The sequence below is a fragment of the Rousettus aegyptiacus genome, unplaced genomic scaffold (genome assembly GCF_014176215.1).
Source record: "Rousettus aegyptiacus isolate mRouAeg1 unplaced genomic scaffold, mRouAeg1.p scaffold_m13_p_3, whole genome shotgun sequence".
Classification (NCBI taxonomy): Eukaryota; Metazoa; Chordata; class Mammalia; order Chiroptera; family Pteropodidae; genus Rousettus; species Rousettus aegyptiacus.
The window spans coordinates 26,818,208-26,844,872 of record NW_023416306.1 but is presented as its reverse complement, the minus strand read 5'-3'; the positions used below and the strand labels follow the sequence as shown (position 1 = coordinate 26,844,872).

The 26,665-nt window shown below is 38.3% G+C and overlaps 1 protein-coding gene and 1 pseudogene across 3 annotated transcripts in view; both read left to right on the top strand.

The window, feature by feature from the left end:
- The first annotated feature begins 4,871 nt into the window (after window positions 1-4,871).
- LOC118601174 lies at window positions 4,872-4,990 on the top strand (annotated as a pseudogene).
- Window positions 4,991-7,064: 2,074 nt separating this feature from the next.
- The window catches only part of TGFBR1 (transforming growth factor beta receptor 1), a 48,954-nt gene continuing 29,353 nt past the window's right edge, over window positions 7,065-26,665 (top strand). Inside the window, exons 1-2 of one of the 3 annotated variants that reach the window (XM_036238750.1) lie at window positions 7,137-7,215; window positions 10,662-10,704. Coding sequence is in view for 1 of the 3 variants with exons in the window: in XM_036238748.1 (XP_036094641.1) it covers window positions 7,128-7,215 (88 nt within the window). In the remaining 2 variants the exon portion in view is untranslated. Of the gene's footprint in view, window positions 7,216-7,590; window positions 10,705-26,665 lie in introns of those variants that run through there. The other 2 variants (XM_036238748.1, XM_036238749.1) reach the window with 2 other exon arrangements.

Here is a 26,665-nt window from a genome sequence, read left to right as displayed (position 1 = left end):
AGAAATATACCATGTTCATGGATTAGAATAATCAATATTATAAAGTTTTTCCCAAAATTAACTTATAAAGTCAATGTAATTCCAATAAAAATTCTAGCAGATATTCTTGTAGACATTGACAAACTACCAGTAAAATTTACTTGAAACTGTTAAGGTTTTAGAATAGGCAAAACAACCTTAAAGAAGAACAAAGTTAGAAATAAACTAACGAATATATAGAAATACTAGAAATAACTTACAAATATACAGTCAATGATTTTTGACAAGGGTACCAATGTAGTTTAATGAAGAAAGGAAAGTTAAACACATCATGCTGGATCAACTGAATGTCGGTGTGAAAAAAATCAAAACTCGATTCATATCTTACAACAGTTAATTCAAGATGGCTTTAAGAATTAAACGTAAAAGTTAAAACTATAGAGCAATTAGAAGAACATGTAGAAGAATATCTTTGTGATTGAGGGTAGGCAAATATTTTCTCTACAGAACACAAAAGAGAACAAACTGTTTTTTTAAAAAAGTAAAGCTACTGCTCTTTAAAAAGAACATTACTAAAACAACAGTTGGAACAAAGTATTTACCATATACACATCTGAGAAGGACTCATATCCAGATTATACAGATAACTCCTATAAATGATTAATAAAAGACAAGAACAAAAGACGTGGACACTCCCAAAAGATGATATGGAAGTGAGTGACAAACACAGATGCTCAACATTTTTTCTGAGTTGAGGAGATAAAGATCAGTGTTCCGGGGACCTGCAGCTGCTAGAATTTGCAAGGCAGAGTTCTGGAGAGGAAGGCGCTATGCAGTTTTAGAAATCTGCATAAGGGTCCCATAGAATACAAATCTATGCACATGTAGAGTGAAATCTCACAAGACTGACGTAGTCTTCGGAGGAAAGAAAACTTACTGAGAAACTATCAAATAAATAATACTCAGAACTCTGAATAGGCCAGGAATCTTTTGAGTTCTCTACAGCCAAAGTAGAGAGAACTTGATGAATGCATACAGCATTTAATAGAGATGCCAGAAAAGTCACACCTTACAAGTGAAGCAAAATTAGAATAATGGCTACTTTGGACTTGTCCTAAAGAAGTTTAAAAATAAGTCTCAAAAGGATCTAACTAATCTGAAATATGTAACTCACTGCCAGAAAAAAGTGTAAGACTCTTTAAAAGAATACAACAAATCAAGGATTCCATAGTCTAAAATTTACAATGTCTAGAATCCAAAAAAAAAAAAAAAAAAGTACTAGGCATAAGAAGAAGCAGGAAAATGTGAGTCCAAAATATCAGTAAATGGAAACAGACCCAGAAATGACTAAGATGATGGAATTATCTGACAAGTACATTGAAATGGCTATTATAAATATGCTTCATGTATTAGGGATGTAAAGAAAAATGTGGACATAATGAGAACAGAGATAGAAAAGTTTTAAAGAACCAAATGAAACTTCCAGAGATAAAAAAAAAAAAAAAAAAAAAAAACTAAACAAATAAAAGCAGCCAGATATGGAGCAACAGTTACCCTCATTCATTTCTGGTGGGAATGCAAATGATACGGCCACTTTGGAAGATAGTTTGGTAGTTTTTTACAAAACTAAACATATTCTTATCAGATGATCCAGCAAATGTGCTCCTTGGTACTTACGCAAATGAGTTGAAAACTTATGTCCATACAAAAACCTGCACATGAATATTTATAGCAGTTTTATTCATAATTGCCAAAACTTGAAAGAAACCAAGATGTCCTTTAGTCAGTGAATGGGTAGATAAACCATAGTAAATCTATACAATGGAATATTACTCAATGTTAAAAAGAAGCAAACTATCAAGTAATAAAAAGACATAAACTATCAAGTAATAAAAAGACATAGAGGAAACTTAAATACATATTTCTAAGTGAAAGAAGCCAATCTTAGAATATGATTCTGACTATATGACATCTGGCAAAATCAAAACTATGGAGACAGTAAAAAACCAGTGGTTGTCAAGGATTAGGGAATGGGAGAGATAAGTAGGCTGAGCACAGAGATTTTTAAGGCAGTGATACTACTCTGTATAATACCATAGTGGTAGATATCTGTAATTATACATTTATAATTACATACTTTGTCAAAAGTCATAGAATGTACAACACCAAGAGTGAATTCTAAAGTAATCTATGGACTTTGGATGACAATGATGTGCCAATATAGGTTCACCAAGTGTAACAAATGTATTATTCTGGTGGGGTATTGATATAAGAGAAGCTGTGTGTGGCTGGAGCAGGGAGCATGTAGGAAATCTCTGTACTTTCTGCTCAATTTTTAATTATTATATATAATTTTTATTTATATATAAATATTTTATTTCTAAAAAAAATAAAGTCTATTAAAAAAGCAGAGAGAAAAGACTGATTACCTACAAGGGAAAAATAGACTAATATCTGATTTCACATAAACAACAATGGAAGCTAGAGACAGTGGAATGACATCTTCAATATTTGAGAGAAAACAACTATTGATCCAGAATTCAATCCAGTGAAAATGCTGTCCCAAAATAAGGATTAAACATAAAAATTCAGATTGTTTTCCACTAGTTGACTCTCATTAAAGGGATTTGAAAGGATATATACTTTACAGGCAGAATAAAATCGATTTGAGATGGAAAAATCTAGAGGTAAAAAGAAGTGAAGATTAGAAAAAGTGGTAAAAATTGTTTGCAAAAATGGCCGCACTTACTAACTCTCTTGGTCTACATGCCTCTTTGCAATGTGATTTTGTCAAGAGATGCAGTTTATTTCCACACTCTTTGAATTTGGCCTTGGCCCAATTTATGCCCAAACCAATGGGATGTGGCAGAAATGATGTTGTGTCAGTTGTAAACTTCCATTTATTATCTTGGCCCCCTAAACCGTCATGTTAACAAGCTCAGGCTAGCCTACTGGAGGATGAACAACCACAGAGAGTAGCCTCTCTGGACCATTATAGATATGTTCAGCTCCCAGCTGACCTACCACCTGACTGCAGACTCATATGTGAACTCAGCTGAGATCAGCTTAAATTTCCTTAGACCAGAAAAACTGCCCAGTCTACCTACAATCTCATGAGAAATAATACATGGATATTATTCTAAGCCACTAAGGTTTCAGGTGATTTATTATTCAGTTAGGAGCGCCAAGAGCTAGCAATGGATAATAATGATATAAATCAATAATATCTTGTGGGTTAAAAAATAAGATAGAAGTAAAATATAAAGCAATAGATAGCATATGACTAGAACTTAATTTTCTAAAGTTAAAATTTTTTTCTTTTTCTCATATAAAAACTCTAGGTATAAGCATTTTAGAGCTACTACAGCTGCTCAAGGAATTTATCAAGGACCCAGATTTCCTCCATTTTTCTCTCTATTCTACTTATGGCTATCATCTTATGTTCACAAGATGACTGTTGCATCTCCAAGTACTACAATCGTGTTCCAGGCAGCAAAAAGGGAAGATGATGAGTTCATCTCTTCTTTTGGGGGAAAACAGCATCTTTCCCACAAGCTCTACTTCATTGATTTCCACTGATATTTCACTAGGTAGAACTCTGTGGCCATATCTAGGTGCCAAGAGCCTGGGGAATTGAGGTTTTTAGCCAGGTTAACTGGTTTCCCTAAGGAAATGAGAATTCTGTTATAAAGTGAATGTAGGAATTTATGTAGGTTAGGTAACTAGCAGTCTCTGTTCTCTGTTTGGGGGGAAACATTGTATTTAAGAGAATAATCCAAATGAAAAGGAAACAATGTACTTGGCATAAAGATTGAGAGGTAACATTGTATGGGAAGCAAGGCACCAGCAAGAGAGTTTTCTCGTCCTGGCTCTGCAGCTGACAGACTGAAGACTGATCCTGTTTTTTCCCTTTAAATCAAGACGTTGGAGCCAACACCTGTAAGCCTGTTTGAGAGCCTGTAGAGACTGTGATAGGAATGGACGTTCATGATCCTTCATGTGCAATAGCTCATTTGGACCTTACAACAAATATATGAGTCAATGTCATTATTTCACTTCACATCCTGGTATGTGAAATCTCAGAGAGATCAAGTAGTGTGCACAGATCCTAGATCTTGTGAATGGCAGAGCCAGAATTCCAACTCAGGTGTACAGGCTTCCAAAGGCAGAAGCTTCTTTCCATTGACCACGCTTTCTCGAAAGGCGAAACTAGTATATGTATTTTTACTTATTGAATATTAAGGTCACACTTTCTAAACCATGACTATCAAAGTATGGCCTGGTAACACCTGCAGAAGGATCACTAGCAGTGTTTATTACACATGCAGACCCCTGAACTTCCTCAGATGGACTGAAGCAGACTCTCCAGGGCTGAGACCCAGGAATCTGCATTTTTAAAAGCTCTTCTGATAATTCGAAGACATTTCGAAGTTTGAAAATCATGCTTTTAAACTGATAATTTATCGTTCCATTCTAATGCAGCTTATTTATAGATCGTGGCTTATGGAAACTTCCTTCTAATATTAGGAAAATAAAATTTAGAAATAGTGTGTTTCTCTTTCTTGTTCCTCAGTTTCTTAATGAACATGCTCAATTCCATGGAAAATTTTAAGAAACTGGCAGTGGAAGATATTCTAATACTGATTAATTAAGGCTCTGTAAGACAAAGGTACAGATTATCATGAACGCGAATGTTGATTGGAATCATACAAAACCAGAAGGGAATGAGCAAAGGAAAACACATTAAATAAATATTTACTATGTTCCAGACAGTGTTCCAGACACATTATGCACATTAGGTCATTTAAGTGGCCCAAGACATGTGATTCAATCCCTTTTATTTATAAATGGGGTAAGTACTATTATAATTTCCTTTTAAGAGATGAAGAACCATCTATGGCCATACCACCATGAACAAGCCCGATCCCATCTGATCTTGGAAGCTAAGTAGGGTCAGGCCTGTTTAGTACTTGGATGGGAGACCACCTAGGAAGACCAGGTGCTGTAGGCATTAAAAAAATTAAAAAATAAATAAATAAAGGGATTGTAAGCTGGACAAGGTCCCTGCAACCTGTGAGGTCAACAAAGGGTTGCCTTACCTAAAAAAAAAAAAAAAGATGAAGAACCTAATGATGAGAGAAGAAAGGTCGTTTGTCTGAGGTAAATCACTTAGTCATTCATTCATAAATTCACTGATACAGAAAATCTCTTATGTAAAACTTTGAGAATAGAGCAGCAAAAAAGCAATCTAGAGACTTTCAGGTGTCACAGATGCTGACATACCCATCAAGTCTCCATTGAAGAAATTGGAAATAAGAGAGCAGATTGGGACTGGAGCCTGCCAGAGCAGTTGCTCCAGGTTTGGTCTATCAGCTACAGGAAACAAGAGGAGAGCTTGTTTCTGGTGCTCTCCATAAGCTCCAGAGAGCAGGCAGTCCTTGGTTTTAGCAATAGATGCATCCCTGGTTAGCTGGTTCAGTGTACACCAGGCCCTTACCTGTCTAAAGGAAAGGAGCAGGTGCGAGGTCTGGAGGGAGGGTTTAGAAGTAGAACTTAAAAGGGGAGAACCCCCAAATCTTATATTCTCTCACTAACCTTGTAAGATAGATATTATTTCTATTTTAAAGACAAAGAAAGAAATAGAGGCTCAGAGAGGTTAACTGACTTGCTCAAGTAAGTGTCCCAGCCAGGAGGTGAATCGCACAGGTCTCAGATCCCAGCTCCAACACCCCATCCGGCGCCTCTATAGCTAAGGGGGCAAGTCTTTACAGGCAAGTAAAAGTAATTTACGAACCGATACAAGATGCTGGTTCTGATTCTTCCTACCAAGGTTTAATTTCAAGTTAGAATCGCACAGAAAATGAAATTTTCTCCTTAAAACGGCTTGTGGAAAAATATTCTCGGTTCTACGTAACAGTCTCCTAGGACGTGTTTGTGTCTGAAGAGAGGGCTCGTCTGACAGGAAGAATTACAAATCTGGAGCTCATTTTGGCGTCCCAGAGGGAAGGTGGGTGGAGCGTCTCACAGTAAATTAGAAATTCAGAACGAAAACGTAACCGAGTTTATTTGGGTTTCTGGTGACACCTCAGAATTATTGTTCAGGCGTGTCAGAGGTAGCTCAAAGTAATGACTGCTGTCCCTCCGCCCAGGGAGTGCGGCATGCTAAGAAAGAGAATCCTCCTATTTAGGGGGTAGAGGTGGGGGCCTTCGCTTTTCCACCTGGATCAGGACAGGAAGAGGTGAGAGAGAAGGAGTGTGGTTTGGAGTCCCGTTCTGGATCTGCTCTGAGTTCTGGAGGGAGGCTGGAGGCTATTTAGGGATGTGTCTGAGCTCAGGATATGAAGTCTGAGGCTGGGATTTGAGGCCAGGATTTGGGAACTTTCCAGGCCTGGAATTTGGGGGCGGGGAGGGGGGTACCTAGGTTGGAGGTAGATGCTGACAGTGGGAGGAAACAGAAGACTTGTGTATAAACAGCACCGAGGAAGGATCATGGGGGAGGGGGGGCGAAGATGTTGAAAGTTGAGAAGCGGATCTGGCGAGGGGAAGTTGAAGCCTGACAATACTGCGGATGTGGGTGAATTTGTTGGGGACTGATGGTGCATGGCTGTGACTGAGGGTTGGAGTGGGGTTGAGGCCAGCATCAGATCTTCGGTGCCTAGAGGAGGCTAGAAGAAAAGAGCGTCGAGCGCCCAGAGCCTTTTCTGAATGCAGCTCACACCCAGACACACCCCCTCATTCAGCCTTGGCCCTCTGGTTCTGGAGGCTCGGCAGGGCCGGGTTTAGTTTGGATCCTGCCCCCACTCGGTCTCCAGCGAGCGCGGCGCGACTCTGGCTCCTGCAGGGGTCTGGCGGCACCGCCCCCGGGGCGTCTGAAGGCGGGGCCAGAGGCTGGGCGCCCGCGGCTCCGGATTGGCTGCCCAGCGGGCCCGCGGGCGGGGCTCCGGGCTGGGCCCCGTTCAGCCGCTCGCAGACGGCCGGGAGGCGGGGCCGGCGGGAGCCCGGCAGCCAATGGACGCGCGGCCCCGAGCAGTTACAAAGGGCCGGAGCGAGGCCGCCGCCGCGGCGGCGGAGGTGGGGCGAGGCGAGGCTTGCAGAGGCGAGGCGGCGGCCGGGCCGGGCCGGGCCACAGGCGGGGGGGCGGCGGGACCATGGAGGCGGCGGCCGCTGCTTCGCGCCCCCGGCTGTTCCTCCTCGTGCTAGCGGCGGCGGCGGCGATGCTGGTCCCGGGGGCGACGGGTGAGCGGGGGCGCGGCGGGGCTGGTGGGCGGCTGCGGTGCGCGCGGGCCGAGCCCGGCCGCTGGCTCACTCCTTCTCTTTCTCAAACATGGCGCGGGGCCGGGGGCGCAGGTGGCGGCTCCCGGGCCGGGCTTTCCTGGCCTGGCCGCCGCCACGCGAGCCGCGGGCGGGGAGGGGAGGCGGGGCAGGGGCGTGTGTCCGAGCGTGGCTGGACGCGCCGGGTAGCCGATGGCCGTCTCGAGCTTCGGCTCCCCGGGGCCAGGGGCGTCGGGTGAAGCCGTCCGAGGTCGGGGGCTGCCCCCGGGGAGCGAGTGAGCACGGGCCGCGGGGTGTGAGGGTGGCTGGCACTGGCCGCCTCGCCCCGCGCCGGGCTGTAATTGGCATTGTCTCCGGCACCCCACCCCAAGTGGGTTGGTGCGCGAGACTCTCCGGGCCCCGGGCGGGGTTGAGATCCGGGGAAGCTTCCCGCGCCGGGTGTGAGCTCTGAGCCTCCAGGGCTTCCCCGAGTGACGGGAGGGGGAGAAGTGTGGTTAAGACCCCGGGGTCAGCAGGGTCGACCCCGCGGAGAAGGGCTGCTTTTCTAGCCAGCAGTGACTTTGGAAGAGGAGCTGCGAAGCTTTGTGTGAGAAGCAGGAGGTACGAAGATGAGCGGAATGTTTCTTTCGTGCGTCTGGGAAGAGTTGAAATGAATCCAGTAACCAGAAGGCTACAGATTGTTTTTGTAGTAAAAACTTGAACTTTTGCTCACTCTGCGGGGTTTGGAATGTTTGAATGGGAATAGCTGTGTAAATTGATCAAACGCTTTTATTTCCTCGAAGGAACATCGCTAGTGATGTTCCTTTTCTTGAGAAACTGTAGTTTGAATCAGTTGTCTGTGTAGCTGGTTTTCAGGGGAGAATGTTTGCTCGGTTTTCCAAAATATTAAATCAGGATGGGGTACGTGGTCATCACCTACCCCCGTAGAAGGAGGAGTGAACAAAATTGTTAGCATCCAAACTAAATAAAACACCAGAAACTAAACGGTAGAGCCTTAGTGTTAGCAACTTAAATACAGTGAAAAAAATTTCTCCTTCTGAAAAACACCAGTCGTTTTCAAAAACAAAAGCTAGACTGAGGGTGCCAATTATTACTAATAACTACTGTCTACTAAGAGCTTACTATGATGTAGAATCATAAAGTACACAAAAGTACATTATCTAATCCTCATAACTGAACCCTTAGGGCTAGTGGCATTTGCCCTGTTTTATAGATGAGGAAACTGAGGCGCAGAGAAGTTTTGTACTCAATTACTAAGAGCTGGAGTTAGGATTTGCAACCAGGGCTTAGTGTTTCCGAAACCTATACACCTTAATATATATGTCTATTTGGCATAGCCCATTTTTTTCTTTTTCAGTTCTCTAATGAGTAATTAATCTTTATTATTCACTTCTGGATTTTGCTCTCACAATTTGAAAATCCAGTTGGCTTTCTGGTTCTTAGTACATTCCTGGAGTCCCCTCACTCTAGGCCTACATGAGGGGGAACAATGGATTTTTGATGTTGGTCTAAGGATAGGGGCAAGATAAATGTGTGGACAGGTAGGAGAATCAATATTATTATGCTTCAAACATGTTACATTTCCACACCACTATTAACTTGAATAACAATGAATTCTTTTCCACCTAGCCTAACATACAGAGTTTTCCTGGATTTAAGAACAGTATTGGAGTAATTGATGTACAGAACATTGCTCAGTCAGTGCCGCGGAGGAGCTTACAGACTACACTGCATGCACACAATACAAAGCTGATTCAGGCACTAACACTCTTAAGTCTAGACTATCTCAACTGGTCTGCCTGCCCTTGTTGGTTATGTTGATGTTTCATTCCATCCTTTCAGACATACTGGAGAAGCTCACTGCTTTTTAAATTTTATAATTTGGCTTCCTTTTTAAGAGCTTGCAGTTCCTTATTGTCTGGGTATCAGTTTTACATTTCTCCACTCAGCTTCTGCTCTTTCCCACATAGATTTCTCTAAGGAAATTGATTCCCTGGCCCTAGTACATAGTTTAGTACCTCTATATTTGCCTATATATCCTATGTGAGAATGCTGTTTGCTTCCTTTCTGGCATTTCATAACTTTTTTCTTTGAAAACATGCTTGAAACCCAGCTCTGTGTTAGTGCCTCTTGAATGTCTCTTCCTTTCTTTGTGCGCATCCATTCGTTTAGTCCTGCCTGTGTTATCCTTCAAATCTAGTTGCTTTCCAGTGTTTTTCTCCTTTTGGCTTTTCTATAGGCTACTGCCAAACTAATCTTTCTCAGCCATCCCTACAAAGGGTTTACAAGATTTTCCATTTGTATTCAGCACTTAGAGCACCACTGAGGCTTATGATGAAGGCCATCTCTGAGTATCCAACACTTCTCACTATTGCAGACCTCAATTCAAGTGATTTCTGATTTCCCACTGACTCCTGACTTTTCAGCAATTTCCCTCCATACTCAATTTTGCCCCTTTTGGGAGTGTGAGGAGAGAAGTTCTCAGTCCTCACTTCCTGTACTGGTTTGGTTCTTGAAGTCTTTCTTTCCCTGAACTGTATAACACTGCCAGTTTGTGTCGTCTGTTTCTGCTGTCTTCTGCACTGTTTAACTATACTCTCGAACATGTTATAGGTACCCATGGCTTTTTGTTTTTTTTACACTCTCAGAATCTAGCACTGTGTCTTATATTCAGTTCCATGTTAATGCTTGTTGATTAAATGAATTCCATTTGACCGAGCATTCATGTAGAATTTATACTGTTGTATGTAAGTACAGTTTATACAATATTAATCGATAATTCTGTATATATATTCAGGACAAGCCTTATGATGTGAAAGAAGCAGTTGGTTATTAGGTTTGGTTATTTGTCCCAACTTCACCTCTAGTTATGCAGATAATGGGGATGATACCTACTTTTCCTAATTCATGAGATCATGAAGATTAACTAAGAAAGTTGTAGCGAAGTTTGAGGTTGCTGCTTGATATTAGTAGTAATAGGTAGAGCTGATGTTCAACCAGCAATTCCCACTGGGCCATGTGTGTTTTGATAGGTCAGACATCATTTCTTATGGTTGGTACCATTAATGGTGCCAGTTGTTAAATATTCTTAATGTCACCCCTGTAGAGAAACATCAGTATTCAAACAGGAAAATTATTAACGTAGGCTGAAATGATTGGGAGAGGCTTCCTGGACACTTTAGGACTTAAACCGACTTTGAAGGGTGGCTAGAATTCAAGTGGGCAGAGAAGGTGATTTTATGAATATTAAGCTCTCTCTTTGTAAGCTGTGTCCCTACCTGTCCCAGGGCCTACAACAGGGTAGGAATCAAAGCTTTTATTGACTGGCTGATAAGTTACTCTTTAGAATTAAGTTCTTTCTGTATACTGTGGTTTGGATGTATTGACCACTATTATTTTTTTTCCCACAGTTCTGAAAGTTCCATAATATGTGACCAGAAACAAATCAGAAAGGTAATCTAAATGGGATAAGTGAGGGAGAATATTATGGAGTGCCCACTAAGACTAGGCATTTTAATGGTGAAAGTCCTAAGTCACTTCAGTTTACAGATGGAAAAGCACGACTAAAAGATGTGAATTTTTCAGGGTCTGGCAGAACTGAGACAGGAACTTTGATTTTCTGATTCCAAATCTTGTGCCCTGTATGGCTCTTTAAAATGCGAAGGACTTGGAATGGGGGAGGACAGGGTTAATGGAGTGACTTACCTAAGTGAAATTATCTTAAATTTTACGGGGCTTTTAAAAAGGGACTTCTGTAAGTGGGAGGGAGTGAAAATGAAGTTTATAAAGTCCCCTACAGAACATCAGTATCTTTTTTATGTTGCTGTTCAAAGGACCTGGTATAGTGCTAATTGATTAAAAAACCAGACTGAACATAGTTTGAAAGAAGGCTAACAATTTTGGGTTTAATTGAAAAGGAGTGTAATTGAAAGGCCCTGCAGTACTTGGTTAGGTTTAGAATTTTAGATGATCAACTTTATTATTGAAATTAAATGGGGAACTGACATGCTCTAAATAATCAAGAGGGAGATAAATCTTGTTCCTGTGGGGAGGCCCTCTTTTTGAAAGGTCCTTCTAGGCCTAATTGAAACAGTTATCTGAACTCCATATCATTCTCATCGAACCATTGTGTTTCATCAGATACATTCATGTCTAGTGAAGTGGATTTTGTAAATGCCATTGTCTTATGGATGTCCTTTTTGATTTGAGAGAGAACATGACTCTTCAAACCACAGAACCCCCTGTACATGCTGACAAACTGCATACTCTTTGCTGTTCTTTCTTACCCGTGACTTAAATAATGCAAGTTCTCAGAACAGATGGACTGTGGTTTGATATCATGTGATTGCGTCACATCTTTGCTTCCTGCTTCTGGAATTGAGGGCAGATGCTGGTGTGTTTCTCAGGGATTTTTATGCTTTGACCCACAGTACTGGCTTTAGAAAAGTTTTGGAATCTTCTGAAAATTTGTGGTCTATCTTGACCCAGCCTAACTCCAATACTTAATATTTAATGCCTTTCTTTACTAAATTTTCTCAATATCAAATTGAGCAGTCTTCATAAACATTTAAGACTTTGCTGCTACTCTGAATTAAATCCAGTACAGTTTTAGCTCAGATAATGCAGGTAGGTTTCTTATGGTTACCACATTCTTAAGTATGAACGTATGATTGGTTGACTTGCAGGGTTTTTTTGCTTTAGACGAACACTTTCTCAAACATTGATGGAGTAAGTCTGATTTTATGGGTACAGTTTCATAGATCAGATCTGGCATTTTGTAAAACTACATTCCAGAATGTATACTCTTTACAGCATAATATGCTGTTTTCATATACAGTAAATATCTTGTTATGGCTACTTCATCAGAAAGGTTTTTTTTTTTTTCTTCTTTTTAAACCATGAGAATTTGCTTCAGCTTGTCTTAATTACAGTTTGCCTCTTTGCAACTGCAGGTTACTCAGATGCTTGCAATTTTTTTTTTTGACATTATATTTTTAGGTAATTTAAATGCAGTGAGTCTAATGATAGTTAATTACTCGTTATTTGTATTGATTTATATAGATTCATAGCAGTCTCCTTGCTTTTCAAAGTAACATAAACACAGACTTGAAAATAACTGAAAATTTGAATTAGAAAAAGAAAAAAGCTGTCACTATCCATCATTAACATTTTGGCTTATATCATCCCTCATGCATTTTTTTAAAATTTATTTATTATTATTTATGCCTACAGCACCTTGTCTTTTTAGGTGTTCTCCCTTCCAAGTACTAACCAGGCCCCACCCTGCTTAGCGTCCAATATCAGACATTGGATTTGTTCTGGGTGGCATGGCCATAGTCCATGGACTGTGGCTCTACAAGGGTGTGAACCCAGGACCTTCTGTGTGTAAAGCAGACGTGCTAATTGCTACACTATGGAACTATGTCCCCCAGTGCGTTTTTTATTAGTTTTAATAAAATCATTCTTTAATCATTATGTCTCAGTAGTTTATCAAAGTTAATAAAAATATTTTAAGTTGGTAAAGAGTTTCAGCTTCTGGAAGAAATAGTTCATTTAACCTTTAGCAAATATTTAATAGTGATCAGCACATGGGAAGTATAGAAAAAGAGGGAGACTTGCTTTCAAGAAATATGATGCTGGGGAAATATAATGACTATAGATTCAATAATAGCAAGCACAGAGACTACTTTATAGAGGCGATGGGACTTGATCTCTGTGCCTTGCAGGACGGATAGCGTTAAGCATAGATGAGAAGTGGAGGGAAAGCACTTCTAGTCAGGGGAGGGTATGTGAAGAAGGAGTATGCTAAATATCACGGATTCAGGGGGAAGAATGGAAATTCAGAACGTAAAGGGTGGGTTCAGAGAATTATGGGCTTTGAGAATTAGGGGGATGGTTTTAATGTGGAAAAAAGAATGTTAACTGTACCACAGAAGAAATAGAGCAGGGTGGCTACCTAGGAGATTTTAGAGTTGGTATAATGGCATTGGGAATGGCTTTTTGACATTTCAAAAAAAATCAGAGTAGCTGGTATTAAGACCTTTGCATGGCCACTTTCTTGCCTGAGTGCTCGTCCCCCACATATCTGCATGATCTTTTTCTTCCCCTACCTCTTCCTCGTCTTTGCTCAAATGTCACCTTTTTCTCAATGAGGTTTACCCTGGCCCTGCTCTTAAAAATTGCCACGATCTTACTCTCCTTTTTCTTTTTTGTAACAATATCTTCTGAAATTACATATTTGCCATGTTTATTGTCTCTTTCCTACTAGAATCTAAGCTGCTTAAAAGTGGGTATTTTTGTTTTATTCACCAGCGTATCTCAAGTGCATAGAAAGTACCTGGTGTATCACAGGAACTCAGTACATATTTGTTGAATGGCAGTAGTTCTTAGCTATAAAAAGTGGATGGAGTACAAAAATTAAGAAGGACTCCATGCAATAAAATATATATGTAGTAATGTATGTATGTATGTATGTATGTATGCATATGACTCCAGGGTTGTTACCCCTGGATAATGCCTTTAACTAGTAAGGAATTTTGCAAGAGAAAGGTTGAGGGGAGATGAAGTCTAGTTTGAGCATTTTGAGTTTGAGGTGGTAGGATAGCCAAGTGAAATTATTCAGTAGGCAGCAAAGATATAAGACTGAAACCTATTTGGAAATAGGAGAGAACTTTAGGCAAATAAATGATTATCACCATTTGCCTTCCACCTCATTCTCTCATTTGGATTCCAGTGCCCTGCCACTGTAAGTGGAGCAGTAGTTATTTTGATTCCGAACTCCTAGCTTAGATTTGGAACCTTGCTCAGTTCACTGTGATAGTCTTCCCTCCTGGGTTGCAAGTCCATGTTTTGTGCCCCGCCTGCTTCCCCCCCATGCTCCTCCAACACCATAGAAGTATATATGAATTATTTGTGCTTTTCTGGTTGTACTGAAATTAGCCTTCAGGCTGTGCCGCTTTCTTTGCAGTTATATGATTGGCCTCTTGGGAATCTGCTCTGGTTCCTGGCTGAGGTAGAAGAGGGGAAGTTTCTTGTTTGGTGCCTGCATTTTACACCACTGGCTTCAGGTCATGGTTGTGATTTTATAGGTGTCATCTTTACTGTCTCTTGGAGCTCCCTGATGGCTGTCACTTTAAATGCTTTTCATACTATTTTCTCCACAAACCAAACACTGGTGCAATTATGTCTCAAGACCATCTTTATTTTTCTCTTTGGATTGACCTAACTTGTTTGTTTCCTTTCTGTTTTGAAGACATTCAAATCATGTGACTTGGTTGCCAGAAATTTAATAACATCTTTGTTTATGGGAGTAGATTTAAGAACCCCCACATATTTGCCTGGAATTAGATGCTAATCAGTGTATCTCTCTGGGATTCACTTTTCAAAGGAGGATAACATCTAACTTAAATGATAGTTATGAAGATAGTGTATCATAGTGTCTGTAAAGTACCTAGCACACACATAGCCCGATATCAATAGATGGTCAATAAATGAGAATTATTATATATTTAAGTGAAAGAATGTCTTTTGGAAGAGGAAATACATATCTGTAATGAAGAACTGCGATGAATTGGTTGACTGAGAGGCAGATTTCACTCCATATGAGGATTTTCTATCAATGGAAACATAAAATGGAGCATTATAAGGTCCTGTGTTCCTTGTTGCTGGAAGTATTCAGGCAGAGGCTGAATAACCTGTCTGAGAAGTGGAAGAAGGAAATTCTTGTGTCAGGTGGGAGGTTGGAATTGATTAATTCCAAGTTCTGTCTACTCTCGAATTCTGTACTTTTAGGTGTAATACAAGCTGCTTTGTTCACTGTTTTTAGCTAGCACACAGGTTTTATACTTATCTAACATTTATGGCTTCGAGAAGAGCACTATTTTGTAACTTGTATAGGAAAAATTTATTCATTGATTGGCTTGTGTACTCTGGCCATTTTTGGAAAAGAATTTAGGACACTTGAAGTAAAAATAAGCAGTAAGACCAAAACTGATGATCAGAATCATAAGAACCAATAAATGAAAGAGAAAAAGAAAGAAAACAATTATCTATAACTTTGAGGAAAGCTTTAGTATTTGTGCATGATACTTACCTCTGAGTTTTCTAGCAGTGAGGGCAATAAGGGCACCTGATAGTTTGCATAGGTCTCATTGCCAGTTATTGAGAATTCATGAGGACTCTGCCACTGTCCTTAATAATATGGAGCCCCAAACACGAAGATTGCGATGAGGGGAGAATCTCCAGTGGTAAGAGGTTCCTGGACCTGGCAGTCCTGACTCTTGTTTTTTCAGGCTGGAATCTTTAATGCGTTTTGAGGGTTCAGTTTAGTACTGCTGCTACCATATTTCTTCTCCATTAAAGGCTCTGATCCAAGTAGGAACATACTAGTCTTACCCCACTGCCAACAGAACAGCTGATGCAAGGCTGGAACGTTTAAATCAAGCTTTGCTTAAAGCTAGAGGATAATGAGTAGAGAGCAACATGAAACTGTTCAACCTGGCTTTACAAAAACGTTTTCTTCATCTGCTGATCTTTTGGCCTGTCTCCATTTGTCAGACATCATCTGGGTACTGCAACCAAAGGTGAACAGAGCCAGACATTTAGTCCAGAGGGTCTTTGCTTGGGTTTCTTGTTTGAAAAACTGCCTCCTTTGTGGGTGAGGGGTATTAGAAATGAGGACTTCCTTTAGGAGAGACCACACTTATCAGAGAGCATGGCCCTACATAAGTGAGTTGCATGGTAACTCCCAATATTTATATAAAAGATACCCACATATGTTACCATAAAGGACATTCTTTGGTTAGAGATACACTGATTTCACTGGGAAAAACAAGTTTCTCCCTGCTCTTGAGCATAATCTATTATAGAATTCTTTGTATAAGGACAACTGGGAAATAAAGTGAAGAATTTGATTTTATTATTCTCCATGACTTGAGTGGATTCACTTTCTTATTCTGTAGTTACTGAGCTACTTTAGGCCTATTCCAGTGTTTCCTAGTCTAACCAACAGGGCTGACCCTCTTTATTTTTGTTCACTCGCTTCAGGGTAACTGTTCCATCTAGATTTCTAGGTGTGAACCTCACTGATTACATAATAGTGTATATTTATAGCTCTAGGACACCTTGTGCAAGCATCCTGTTACATTTCTACAATATAAGATCTTTAAATATACATTGAAATACAAATAGTTCTCACGGATGAAAGCGAAAACAAATGGCTTTTCCTAGTAGAAATGAGGACTAATACACCTACTTGGAAGCACTGAACATGGAGGAGATAGTTAAACCTGAAGGAGGAACATAAGGATAGAAGAGCAGTAACTGTAGCTTTTCATTTATACAAACACAATATATGTATGGAGCTCTTTTTTCCTCGATGTATTCATTTCCAAATGGAACCATAATGTGCTCTAATTGAGTCTCTTTGTTTAGCACATGGCTGTTGATTTGAGCACTTTATGCAGTTGAAAAACTGACATTATAATTTTGTTATTCAGTGTGCAACAGATTTAAATAAAAACACCAAGATTGTGTATTGTAGATTTCTTTCAACAATAATTATATGTAATTATTTTACCAAAATAAACAAGTTGAAGTAGTTTTAGCTATTTTATCTCATTCCACATTTCGAAAAAAAATTACAAACCAGGGGCCAGAGTTTGCTCATGTTTCTCAATGAGGAAAGATAATTTCTGATTGCTAGTTCCATCTAATTCCACCAAAGCAATGTGAAATTGATGCTAGTGAAGAGTTCTGAAGATGTAGAAGCAAGGTGCAACTGGAGAGGGGCTACATGCTACTAAAAACAGTTGATAGTTTTCATAAATGTATTTCAAAAATTTTAAGAGACCTATGAAGATTAAATGAGCTCATGCACATAAAACTTGTGGCAAGCTTCCTGGCATATAGAAAACATGAAGTAAATGATAATTGTTATTAAGAAAATTGTTTTTCATAGCATCATAGAATTTTTAGGCTAGAAAGGACCATATAACTAAGGGGGACATGAATATCATTTTGTCTGACTTTATATAAAAATGAGGTAACGGGCTCGGATGTTACATGATATTTTAGGATAGTAGGGTTATTTTCAGGATAATTCAGCTAATGACTGAAAAGGAATCTGGCTTCTTCCTCACTTAGAACTTCATTAGTATCCCTTTTCTGATTCAAGCCTTTTTTAGGGAGAATGATTTTCTTTTTAATCACCTAAATTTATGGAAGATCTCTTTACCGTCAAATCAGACCCCTAACAGATAGACACATAGATAGGTAAATAATGATAAAGTAAATATAGCAAAATAGTAACAATTATAGAATTTAGGTGATGGGCATATAGGTATTCACAGTTCTATCAGTTTTTCCAAATGCTTAAATATTCATAAAATGTTGGAGGAGGAAACTGAAAAAAATCTATAATATCTTCTCACCCCAGATGTGTTTCAGTTACTGATCTCTCTAAACACAAACCAGCAGTACTTACTACAGACAAAGGAAATAAAACCACCGAAGGTCCAGAACCCTTGGAAATGCACATTCTAGGCCCTTTCCTGACATTTTCCAGGGATTGAGAACCACAGGGTTGTCTTGACTTTTCTTTTTCTTTCTTTTCTCTCCCCTTTTATCTTCTTAAATTCCAAATGATAGTTGTGCATTGCAGATTTGAAATTCCCTAACCCACCAGCAAACAAGCTAATTAGCACAATTAGCATTGTAGATCACTTTGCTGTGAGCCAATGCTCTATTTTTTTTCATTGTTTTGCTTTTTATTTTCCCATGGTAAATTTTACTTTTGTTCTCTTCTTATATTTAATGTATTTAATAAGCTTAAGTCTTTCTGTTCTCACAGTCTTTCTCCCCAAGATCACACTTTATTTTTTCCACCCTACCCTTAAAGAAAGAAAAAAAAAAAAAGGCCACATATTCTTTTAGCTAGGGCCTTTCCACTCTTTCTCATCTATCCTTTAAGTTTCATCATATCCAGCCCCCCCTTGCCTTGTGATGGAAGGAGATAAATTGAGTTTTAGGAGACAGGCAGAAACCTCAGGGGATACTCTTTAAGGCCCACCAGACTCAGAATTAGCTGTGCATTGTAAACAGATGGTGTGCCCTAAGGAAATAGCTGCCCTCAGCGATTGGGTGCTTGTATCTAATTTAGCTTGTAGATCCTGGGACTAGGAAAAAAGTCTCATGGAGCAAACGGGTATAATCATTTATGAACTATTCTAAACTATAGCTAGGGCCTAGTAGTTATTGACTTGTGTACAGATGTCACAATTCCATTCTGAATATACTTATGCTGCATAATTCTATATGGGTTAATTCTATGCTGTATCTTCAGTTCTTCGAAACATAAGTAATATCGAGCCTTGGCAGACCCTTATCTTTTAATAACCAACCCCTTACTAGAGGCCTTCTTCAGTAGCCGTGATGCCAGCATCAATGCTACCAGCAATTCAAATCTATATTCCTAATGTTAAATCTCTAGACATCTATATTTTAAGGTCTGAAAATTTTATTAGGTTGTTTACAATGCATCCCAAGCCTCAGTTTCTATATACATAGTTTAGTCTTAAAGGGTAAGTGTTCCTTGAAAGGAGTTCAGACAACGCTAGATACTTGATTTCTCATGCTCCCAAGGGAGGCCATGGATTCAATGGTTAGAAATTTTGTAAAATATTTTAAAATACTATGAAAATATATTATAAAATGTTATAAAAGCCCCTCTATTTTTGGCTGGGCTTTTCTGTCCTTGCTTGGTTTAATTCAGCTATGATCTTCTAGATGGCTGCAACTACAATTGAACTGCTCGTTTTGACACTTTGTTTGACAAGGAAAATGAACATTTCAGACTAGGAGAGGCAATAATATTAAAGCTTGTATAACAATATGCGTGTTTCATCAAGTCTCTGAGATTTGTAACTATCTGTCTTCCATCTTATGGCTAAATGTAGTCAGTCATTTTTTTTTCGTTCCGAAAAGAGGTGAGAGTGCATAAAGCTAAATACCAGGTGACTCAACCAAGAGTAGAAAGTGTGACTGCAGGAAATAGGAAGTGTTGAGTGTCAGGGAGCTGCTACCTTTGTGTGTTTGTGTGCACATGTGTGTAAGTGTAACAGTCTTGTAGATCTATTTGACACCTTAAACTCTGTTCATACATAACTTTGATAAAAATAAAATCTAAGTTAAAAATGGTAAATACATGACAGTTGTAAGTTCATGAATGCTTGGTAAATATGAAAGGTTGAATTCCCTGTTGACAGATTCTTACATTGGGTTAATACACACAGGCCTGCAAATCTAGCTTTAAAAAAAAATTTTTTTTTTAAGAGACACTTAAATTAACATCAAAAAGTTGAAAATAGTGGAATAGAAAAAGGCAAATCTGACAAAAACAAAAAGATAGCTGTGATAAGATTAATACCTGACAAAATAAAATTTAAGCTACAAAAGCATGAAAGGGAAGAAAGAGGTGTATTTTATATTGATAAAAGAGGTATGATTTCTCAAGACGTGCCATGAATCTTTATGCAACTAATAAGTGTCAAAATATATAAAGCCAAATTGTTAAAAATACAAAAAGAAATTGATAAATTCACTATTTATAGATTAAGAAAGCAATATTTGGATAACATAATAAAAATTTAATGTATTTCAATTTTGCAATCATGAACAGTATTTTTTAAAAATTACTTCTGGAGTTTTCCAGGAAATCGATAATATAGAGATCTAGAAAGAACATCTGATTTAAAGATTAACAACTAAAGAAGAAGAGGAGGAGGAGGAAGAGGAAGAAGCCACCAAAATACTATATCTACTTGGAAATAATATTATTTTTCTAAATAATTCCTGGGTTGAAGAAGTTACAATTATAATTACATGTCATTTAGAAATGAACAAGAGCCCTACATATCAAAAACTAATGGAGTTTTGCTAAAGCAAAACTCCAAAGGAAGATTTGAAAGCTGGAGGATTGCGAATGAAACTAGAGGAGGAATAAGTAAGTAAACACAAAGAAAATAAGGATTTAGGAAAAATCTTTTCATCCATAAAACCCCAAATTGGTTATATGTAAACATATTATTAAAGTAGACAAATATTTGGTAAATCTAAAAAAGAAAAGACATGAATGGAAAAATGGCAGAAGAGAATGGTGTCTTTATTAATTTTAATGTATTTTAATGTAGTCCAACTTTTTTTTTTTTTTAAGGTTAGTGCTTTTCGAATCTCATTTGATTAATGTTTGAAATGTTTTTCTCTCTTTTCATCCAAAAGCCCCCTTTTACCTTTCCATTGAAATATGTAGTCAATCTGGAGTTGATTTTTGGTCATGGTATGAGATGGGGTTTTTGGGGTGTTTTTTTTTTTCGTTTTTAAATAATAGTATGTTTGCTTAGTTGATCCGGCACTATTTGTTGGTATTACCTTCCTTATCCCGGTGCCCTGCAGTGTCACCTTTATCATAAGTAGAGGTACGCGTGAGGATCTCTGTTCCATTGGTCTATTCGCCAATACTACACTGTCTTTAATTATTACTATTTTATGGTGGGTCTTAATATCTAGTAGCATAGGTCTCCCAAAAGCATTGTCTCCCAAGATTGCTTTGGCTGTTCTTAGGACGTTTTGCCATGTAAGTTTTAGAATCTGCTTCTTAATTTACACACACACACACGCACACACACACACACCCCAGTAGGATTTTTTGTTTGATTTAATTGAAACTACAGATAACTGCAGAATTTTGACATCTTTACAGTACTGAATCTTCTAGTGTGGAGGCTGACATGTTCCTCCATTTATAAATAAGTAAATTTTATTTTATATCCTTTAGAATGTCTATTAAATAAGTAAGGCTTTGAAATTTTCTCTGTGGAGGTCTTACATGCCTTCGTTGAATTTAGTCCTAGGTCTTTGATTTTTTTTTTTACGTTTCTATAAATTATGTACTTTTAAATTGTTGTTTTCTGTTTGTTGTTGGTTTAAGAAAAGCTGATAACTTTTTTGTATAGTGACTTTTTTTGTTTTATGAGTAGGTGTTTAATTTTATCAAATATTTTGTTTACATCAAGATGATTATATGATTTATTTGCATTTTCCTAAACTACCTTTCTTATTCCTAACTCTATGTACAGTGTCTTTGTATGTCATCTCCCTGGAATGACCTTCCTTAACCCTTATTTGAGTGTTAATCTTTGAGAGAAATCTCCCTTTTCTGTGCTCTCTCTGCACTTCGCGTACATTACCCTTTATCAGTGGCATGTTTGTTTTTTGCATTACGTCGTGAATTTCTCCAGACTAGGAATCTGGTCCTAATCATCTCTGTCCTCTTAAAGGTGTATTCTTTCTTCCCACACAGGGGACATACACTGTTCTGGTTAAAGGTGTTCAGGCCTCGCTCTCTGCTTCTAAAATTAACTGCTTGGCGCTGTCAGCTCATTTCTTCAACTATGGCTCCAGTAGTTCTTTTGCTGTTTGCTGGCCCAGATGTAACTGTCCTCTGTCCTTAATTCAAAGGCAGCTGGTGGGTGGTGACCACTTCTTTACCACAGTTCTGTTTCATTTCTCTAGCCCAGAATGATCTTCCACTTTCATTTAGGTACATCACTAGACCTCAGTGTCTCTGCAACCAAGTCGTATCTCCTATAGACACTCTTGCTTTCCCAAAGAGAAAGGGCTGAGTCTTGTCTTATTTGAGGAAGGTCACCATAGGTTATTTAGTAATCCTTTTTTTTTCTTTCTTTCTGGCTTTTAGAAAAAAATATAGATTATGTTTGTGTGATTCTTAGGGCCTTTCTTTTTCTTCGTCTATAAAATTAAGGATTTAGGATCAGGTAACTATTAGGTTCCTTCCAGCATGAACATTTTATGGGTAATGAGCTATGATTCTTTATTAGTTAGGGGTATTACATATAAATGTGTACACTGGATGTGCTCCAACACTTTGTTAATTTGCATTGGAACTGAAAATATACTTCTCTTTAGGTACTTCTCTTGCTACTGCAGTGAAGTTCTTGATCTAACCCTGTTCAAACAGTTATATTGCCGAAAAACTCTTGTAAGGGTATCTATGGATGGAGAGAGAGAAATAGCTACCATGAATGTTCACTGCTTTATATGCACAGTTTACATTATATTCTGTATCAGTGTTGCCTCTTAGAGCTGTATAAAGGTTTGCTCTGATTCTCTGTCCAGCTCTAGAACAGGGATTGGCACATAGTAGGTACCAAATAAATGCTTATTGAATGAGTGCATGAGTGACTATTTGAGTGTTTTATTAAGTGTCAGGCACCATGCTAAGTATTCTATATATATTACCTCATTTAACCCTCAAGCATTCTGCGATTGCTATTATTATAAATTTAAGAAACAGACTCAAACATGTTAAGCAACTTCCTCAGGATTACGTAAAGGCCGACTGGCAGAGAGAGAGGATTCAAACGTAAGTCTTTTTTGTCTCTGAATTCCATGAGATTAACTACCATATTCTCGTAATATCCATTAGTCAGAATAAAAATCTGTTGAGAAACTGTGTAAAAGTTTGTTTAGATTGGGGAGAATTAAGAAATTCAGTCATTGTTTTAATATCAGAAATAATAGTTTCTCCATTTATTTTCAAAGGCGATGGTAAGTCAGAGTGTACACATCTGTTCTGTTTATTAGCATATCCCCTCAACTCATTAAAGTGGAACAAAAACAAGATCACTTGATAGGAATGGAATTGTAATCACATTGTATATAGCCGAAATAGTATGACCATTTTCCTGTGCCTAAGCAGGTCTAAAGTATCAGCTTCCATGGCTATGTAGTATTTCATTTATGATTGTATCATGATTTATTTTGTCATTGCACTATTACCATCTACACAGGTTGTTTCCAACATAAAATACTGTAATTAACATCTGTGTGCTTTTTTTTTTTTCTCTCCTCTTCTCTTGTTAACTAAGACAAAACTCTAAGAAGTAGGATTAATGGAGTAAAAGATACAGACTTTTTAAAGGCTCATATCTTGGCAAATTATTTTCCACAAAGAACTTTAAAGTTTTGAAATTTGCATGAAGTGGCCGTATTTCTAAGGGTAGATATCCTGAGTTGGAGTTTTGAAGACAGTATAGGGAAAAGAGATGGAGCATAAAGAGACATTTTATTTTTTTTAAAATAACTTTGAATAGATATAATACACTGATATCTTTCAAAATTCACAGGCTACAAATGGATGCATAGACTTCTCCTACACCTATCCTCTGGGTACCCAATTCCCTTCCTTGGAAACCAGTGTTACCTGCTTCTTCTGTATCCTTCCAGGAGATACTTTGTACTATGTACAAGCCAATATGTGTATGCATTTTCCTTCTCTCCCCACCCCACCCCACCTCCCTCCCTCCCTTTCTTCCTTTTTTAGCACAAATGTTACTGTTATCAAATACATGTTCTGCACTATGTAGATTTTGACTTAATACATCTCAGGAAGGCCATTCTACATTTGTACATAGAAAATATCATCATGTTTTTTGGTAGCTATATAGTCTTCCATTTTATACTATCATGTTGTTATATCAGTTTTATTGATTACATATATAGGAAAGATTAGAAACAATCTTGTATAAACTATTAGAAAATTAATAGCCATGTGCATAAGCTACTTTATAGATATCCAAGTATAGGCTACATTCCATTCCTTCTGAGGTAGAGGGTAATGTTCATTTGTAATTTTGAAAGTGTAGGGTTGCCCCTCCATTTATCTGGAGAGAAGTGATTCTAAACAATGGGATATTTTACATCAGATAGGCTTGAGGAAGGTACCTAAGTGGGAATTTTGGAAAGTTGAAAGGAGAGTGTTGAGAGACAGAAAAAGAACTTTAAAAATGAAGGTAGTAAAGGATAAAAGAAACTGTTTGCTCGGTTATTTTATTGAGGACCCTGGTGGTAGCAACCACCCATATGCTAAAGAACTATTTCTTGGATCTTTAATCAAGAAACACAAAGTGGATCTGTGTGCCAGGACCTAGAGTTGCAGAAATGCATGAAGCACTAACCCAGTTCCTGAGCTGAGGAAGTTCACAGCTTAATGAAGAAAATGGATAATTAGAAAATGAGGTGCTGTGCTATAATTGTTTGTACTTCGAAGATGTTAATTTAAGTTGAATTTCTCAGAAATGAAAACGTGGATGTTTAGTGTTTGGTGTAACTTATAACAGAATATTACTATTTAAAAGAGTGTAGGGTTTTTTTTTTTTTTTAAATTTCAATTCTTTTCCATTTATTGAAAATCTTCCTAAAATGTACTCAAATTATAGTTTGAAGACAAAATAAGGCTTGAAATTATATCATGCTTAATTTTCTTTTTATCTTCCCATTTTTTTAAAATTAAGTTTATTAGGGTAACATTGGTTAATACAGTTATATAATTTTCAGGTGTACATTATACTTCAACATCTGTATATTCTATTGTGTGTTTACCACCCAAAGCCCAGTTTCCTTCAGCTACCATATATTTGATCTCCTTTATCCACTTTACCCTCCCCCGATCCCCCTATATTTGACCCTTTTTACCTCATCTACCTCCCTGTTCCTTCCCCACCCCCTGCCCTCTAGTAGGCACTAGTCTATAGTCCATGTCCATGAGTCTCTGTGTTTGTCCTGTTCCTTTGTTGCTTTTAGATTTACATCCCACATATTAAGTGATAACATGTGATTTTCAGCTTTTTCTGTCTGACTTATTTCGCTTAGCATGATTATCTCGAGTTCCATCCATGTTGTCGCAAATGGCAGTATTTCATCTCTTCTTATGGCTGAATAATATTCCATTGTATATATGTACCAGCTTCTTTAGCCAGTCATCTATCATGGGACACTTCGGTTGCTTCCATGTCCTGGCCACTGTGACTAATGCTGCTATGAACATTGGTGTGCAAATATCTTTATGGCTATGATTTTTAAGTCTTTAGGGTAAATACCCAGTACAGGGATTGCTGGATCATATGGCAGATCAATTCTTAGATTTTTGAGGAAGCACCATACTGTTTTCCATAGTGGCTGTACCAATTTGCAGTCCCACCAGTAGTGTATAAGGGTTCCTTTTCCTTCGCATCCTCTCCAGCATTTGTTATTACTTGCCCTGTTGAGTCTAGCCATTCTAATGGGTTTGAGATGGTATCTTATTGTGGTTTTGATTTGCACTTCTCTAATAGCTAGCGATATTGAGCATCTTTTCATATGTTTGTTAACCATTTGTATATCCTCTGGGGAAAAGTGTCTGTTCAGATCCTCTGCCCATTTTTTTGATTGGATTGTTTGTTGTAGGAGTGTAGGGTTTTAGACCGATCTTTTATTTAGTGCAAGAGATCCCTACTTTATGGACTCTGACTTTGTCATTAAGCTTCTGCTTAAATATCTGTAATGACAAAATCATAATCTTCTGAGACAGCCAGTTCCATTGTGGGGAGCGTCTGTAGTTAGGAAATGATTTGTTATGAAACAAAATTAAAACATCCTGACCTTATGATTTGATTTAGTATAGGGGTAAGATAAGTTGACCCAGTTGTAGCATCTATAAAAATGGGGTAATTGTCTCCACAGTTAAGGTACCTTTCAGATCAGACTTTATCGATTTAGTTCTTTGGATCTTTGACTCATATTTACATGACAGATTGATAGTCAAGTAACACTTACTGATTACTTATTATATTGGACATTTGTGAGATTTTGTGCCCAGTTCTCTCTCTCTTTCTCCCATCACCATGACTACAATTAACAGTAAATGCTGTTGACTCTTATTAAATCTGTTGTCAAACAGATTCCCCAAATCTGCTAAGCAAATCTTTATCCTAGGCTTGTGTGGTTTATTTGATTTTGAACCTAAATGAAGGTCTGTGTATTAATTACCCCTATTGAATCTCATCTTACCATTAGACAGCCTATTCTTGGTGTGCTTTTCTCTGATAGCAGTTACATTATATCAGCTAATTCAATGAAGCTGAGAAAACTAGAAAATGGAAATATTGTAGAAAAACAAGTGAATGAGACCTGAGGAATGCCCCCATTCTTCCAAGATGGAGGTAGATGTTAAATTATAAATGATGCTTTTTAAAATACTTTAAAGGTGGCAGAAGTAAGTGAAATTTATCTGAAGAAATGTCTGGATAAATCATAGTATTTTGACAAGCTCCCTTTGACGTTGCGGCTTTGGGGTGATAACCCAAGGAGGCGGAATTAAGAACCAGTGAGTCCTCTGAGGAACAAAACCAGGGCTGGAAGGAGTTGGTAGTCAGGGTGTTAGCCTTGTTCAAAGGTATGCAGCATGTTTTTTAAAAAAGAAGAGAACCTATATAGTATGCTTTTCCCAGAGGTAGATAAAGTATGAAAGAGAGGACGGGCCTCCTTGAGATGGGGCATAGCATTGGGAGTGGAGGGATTG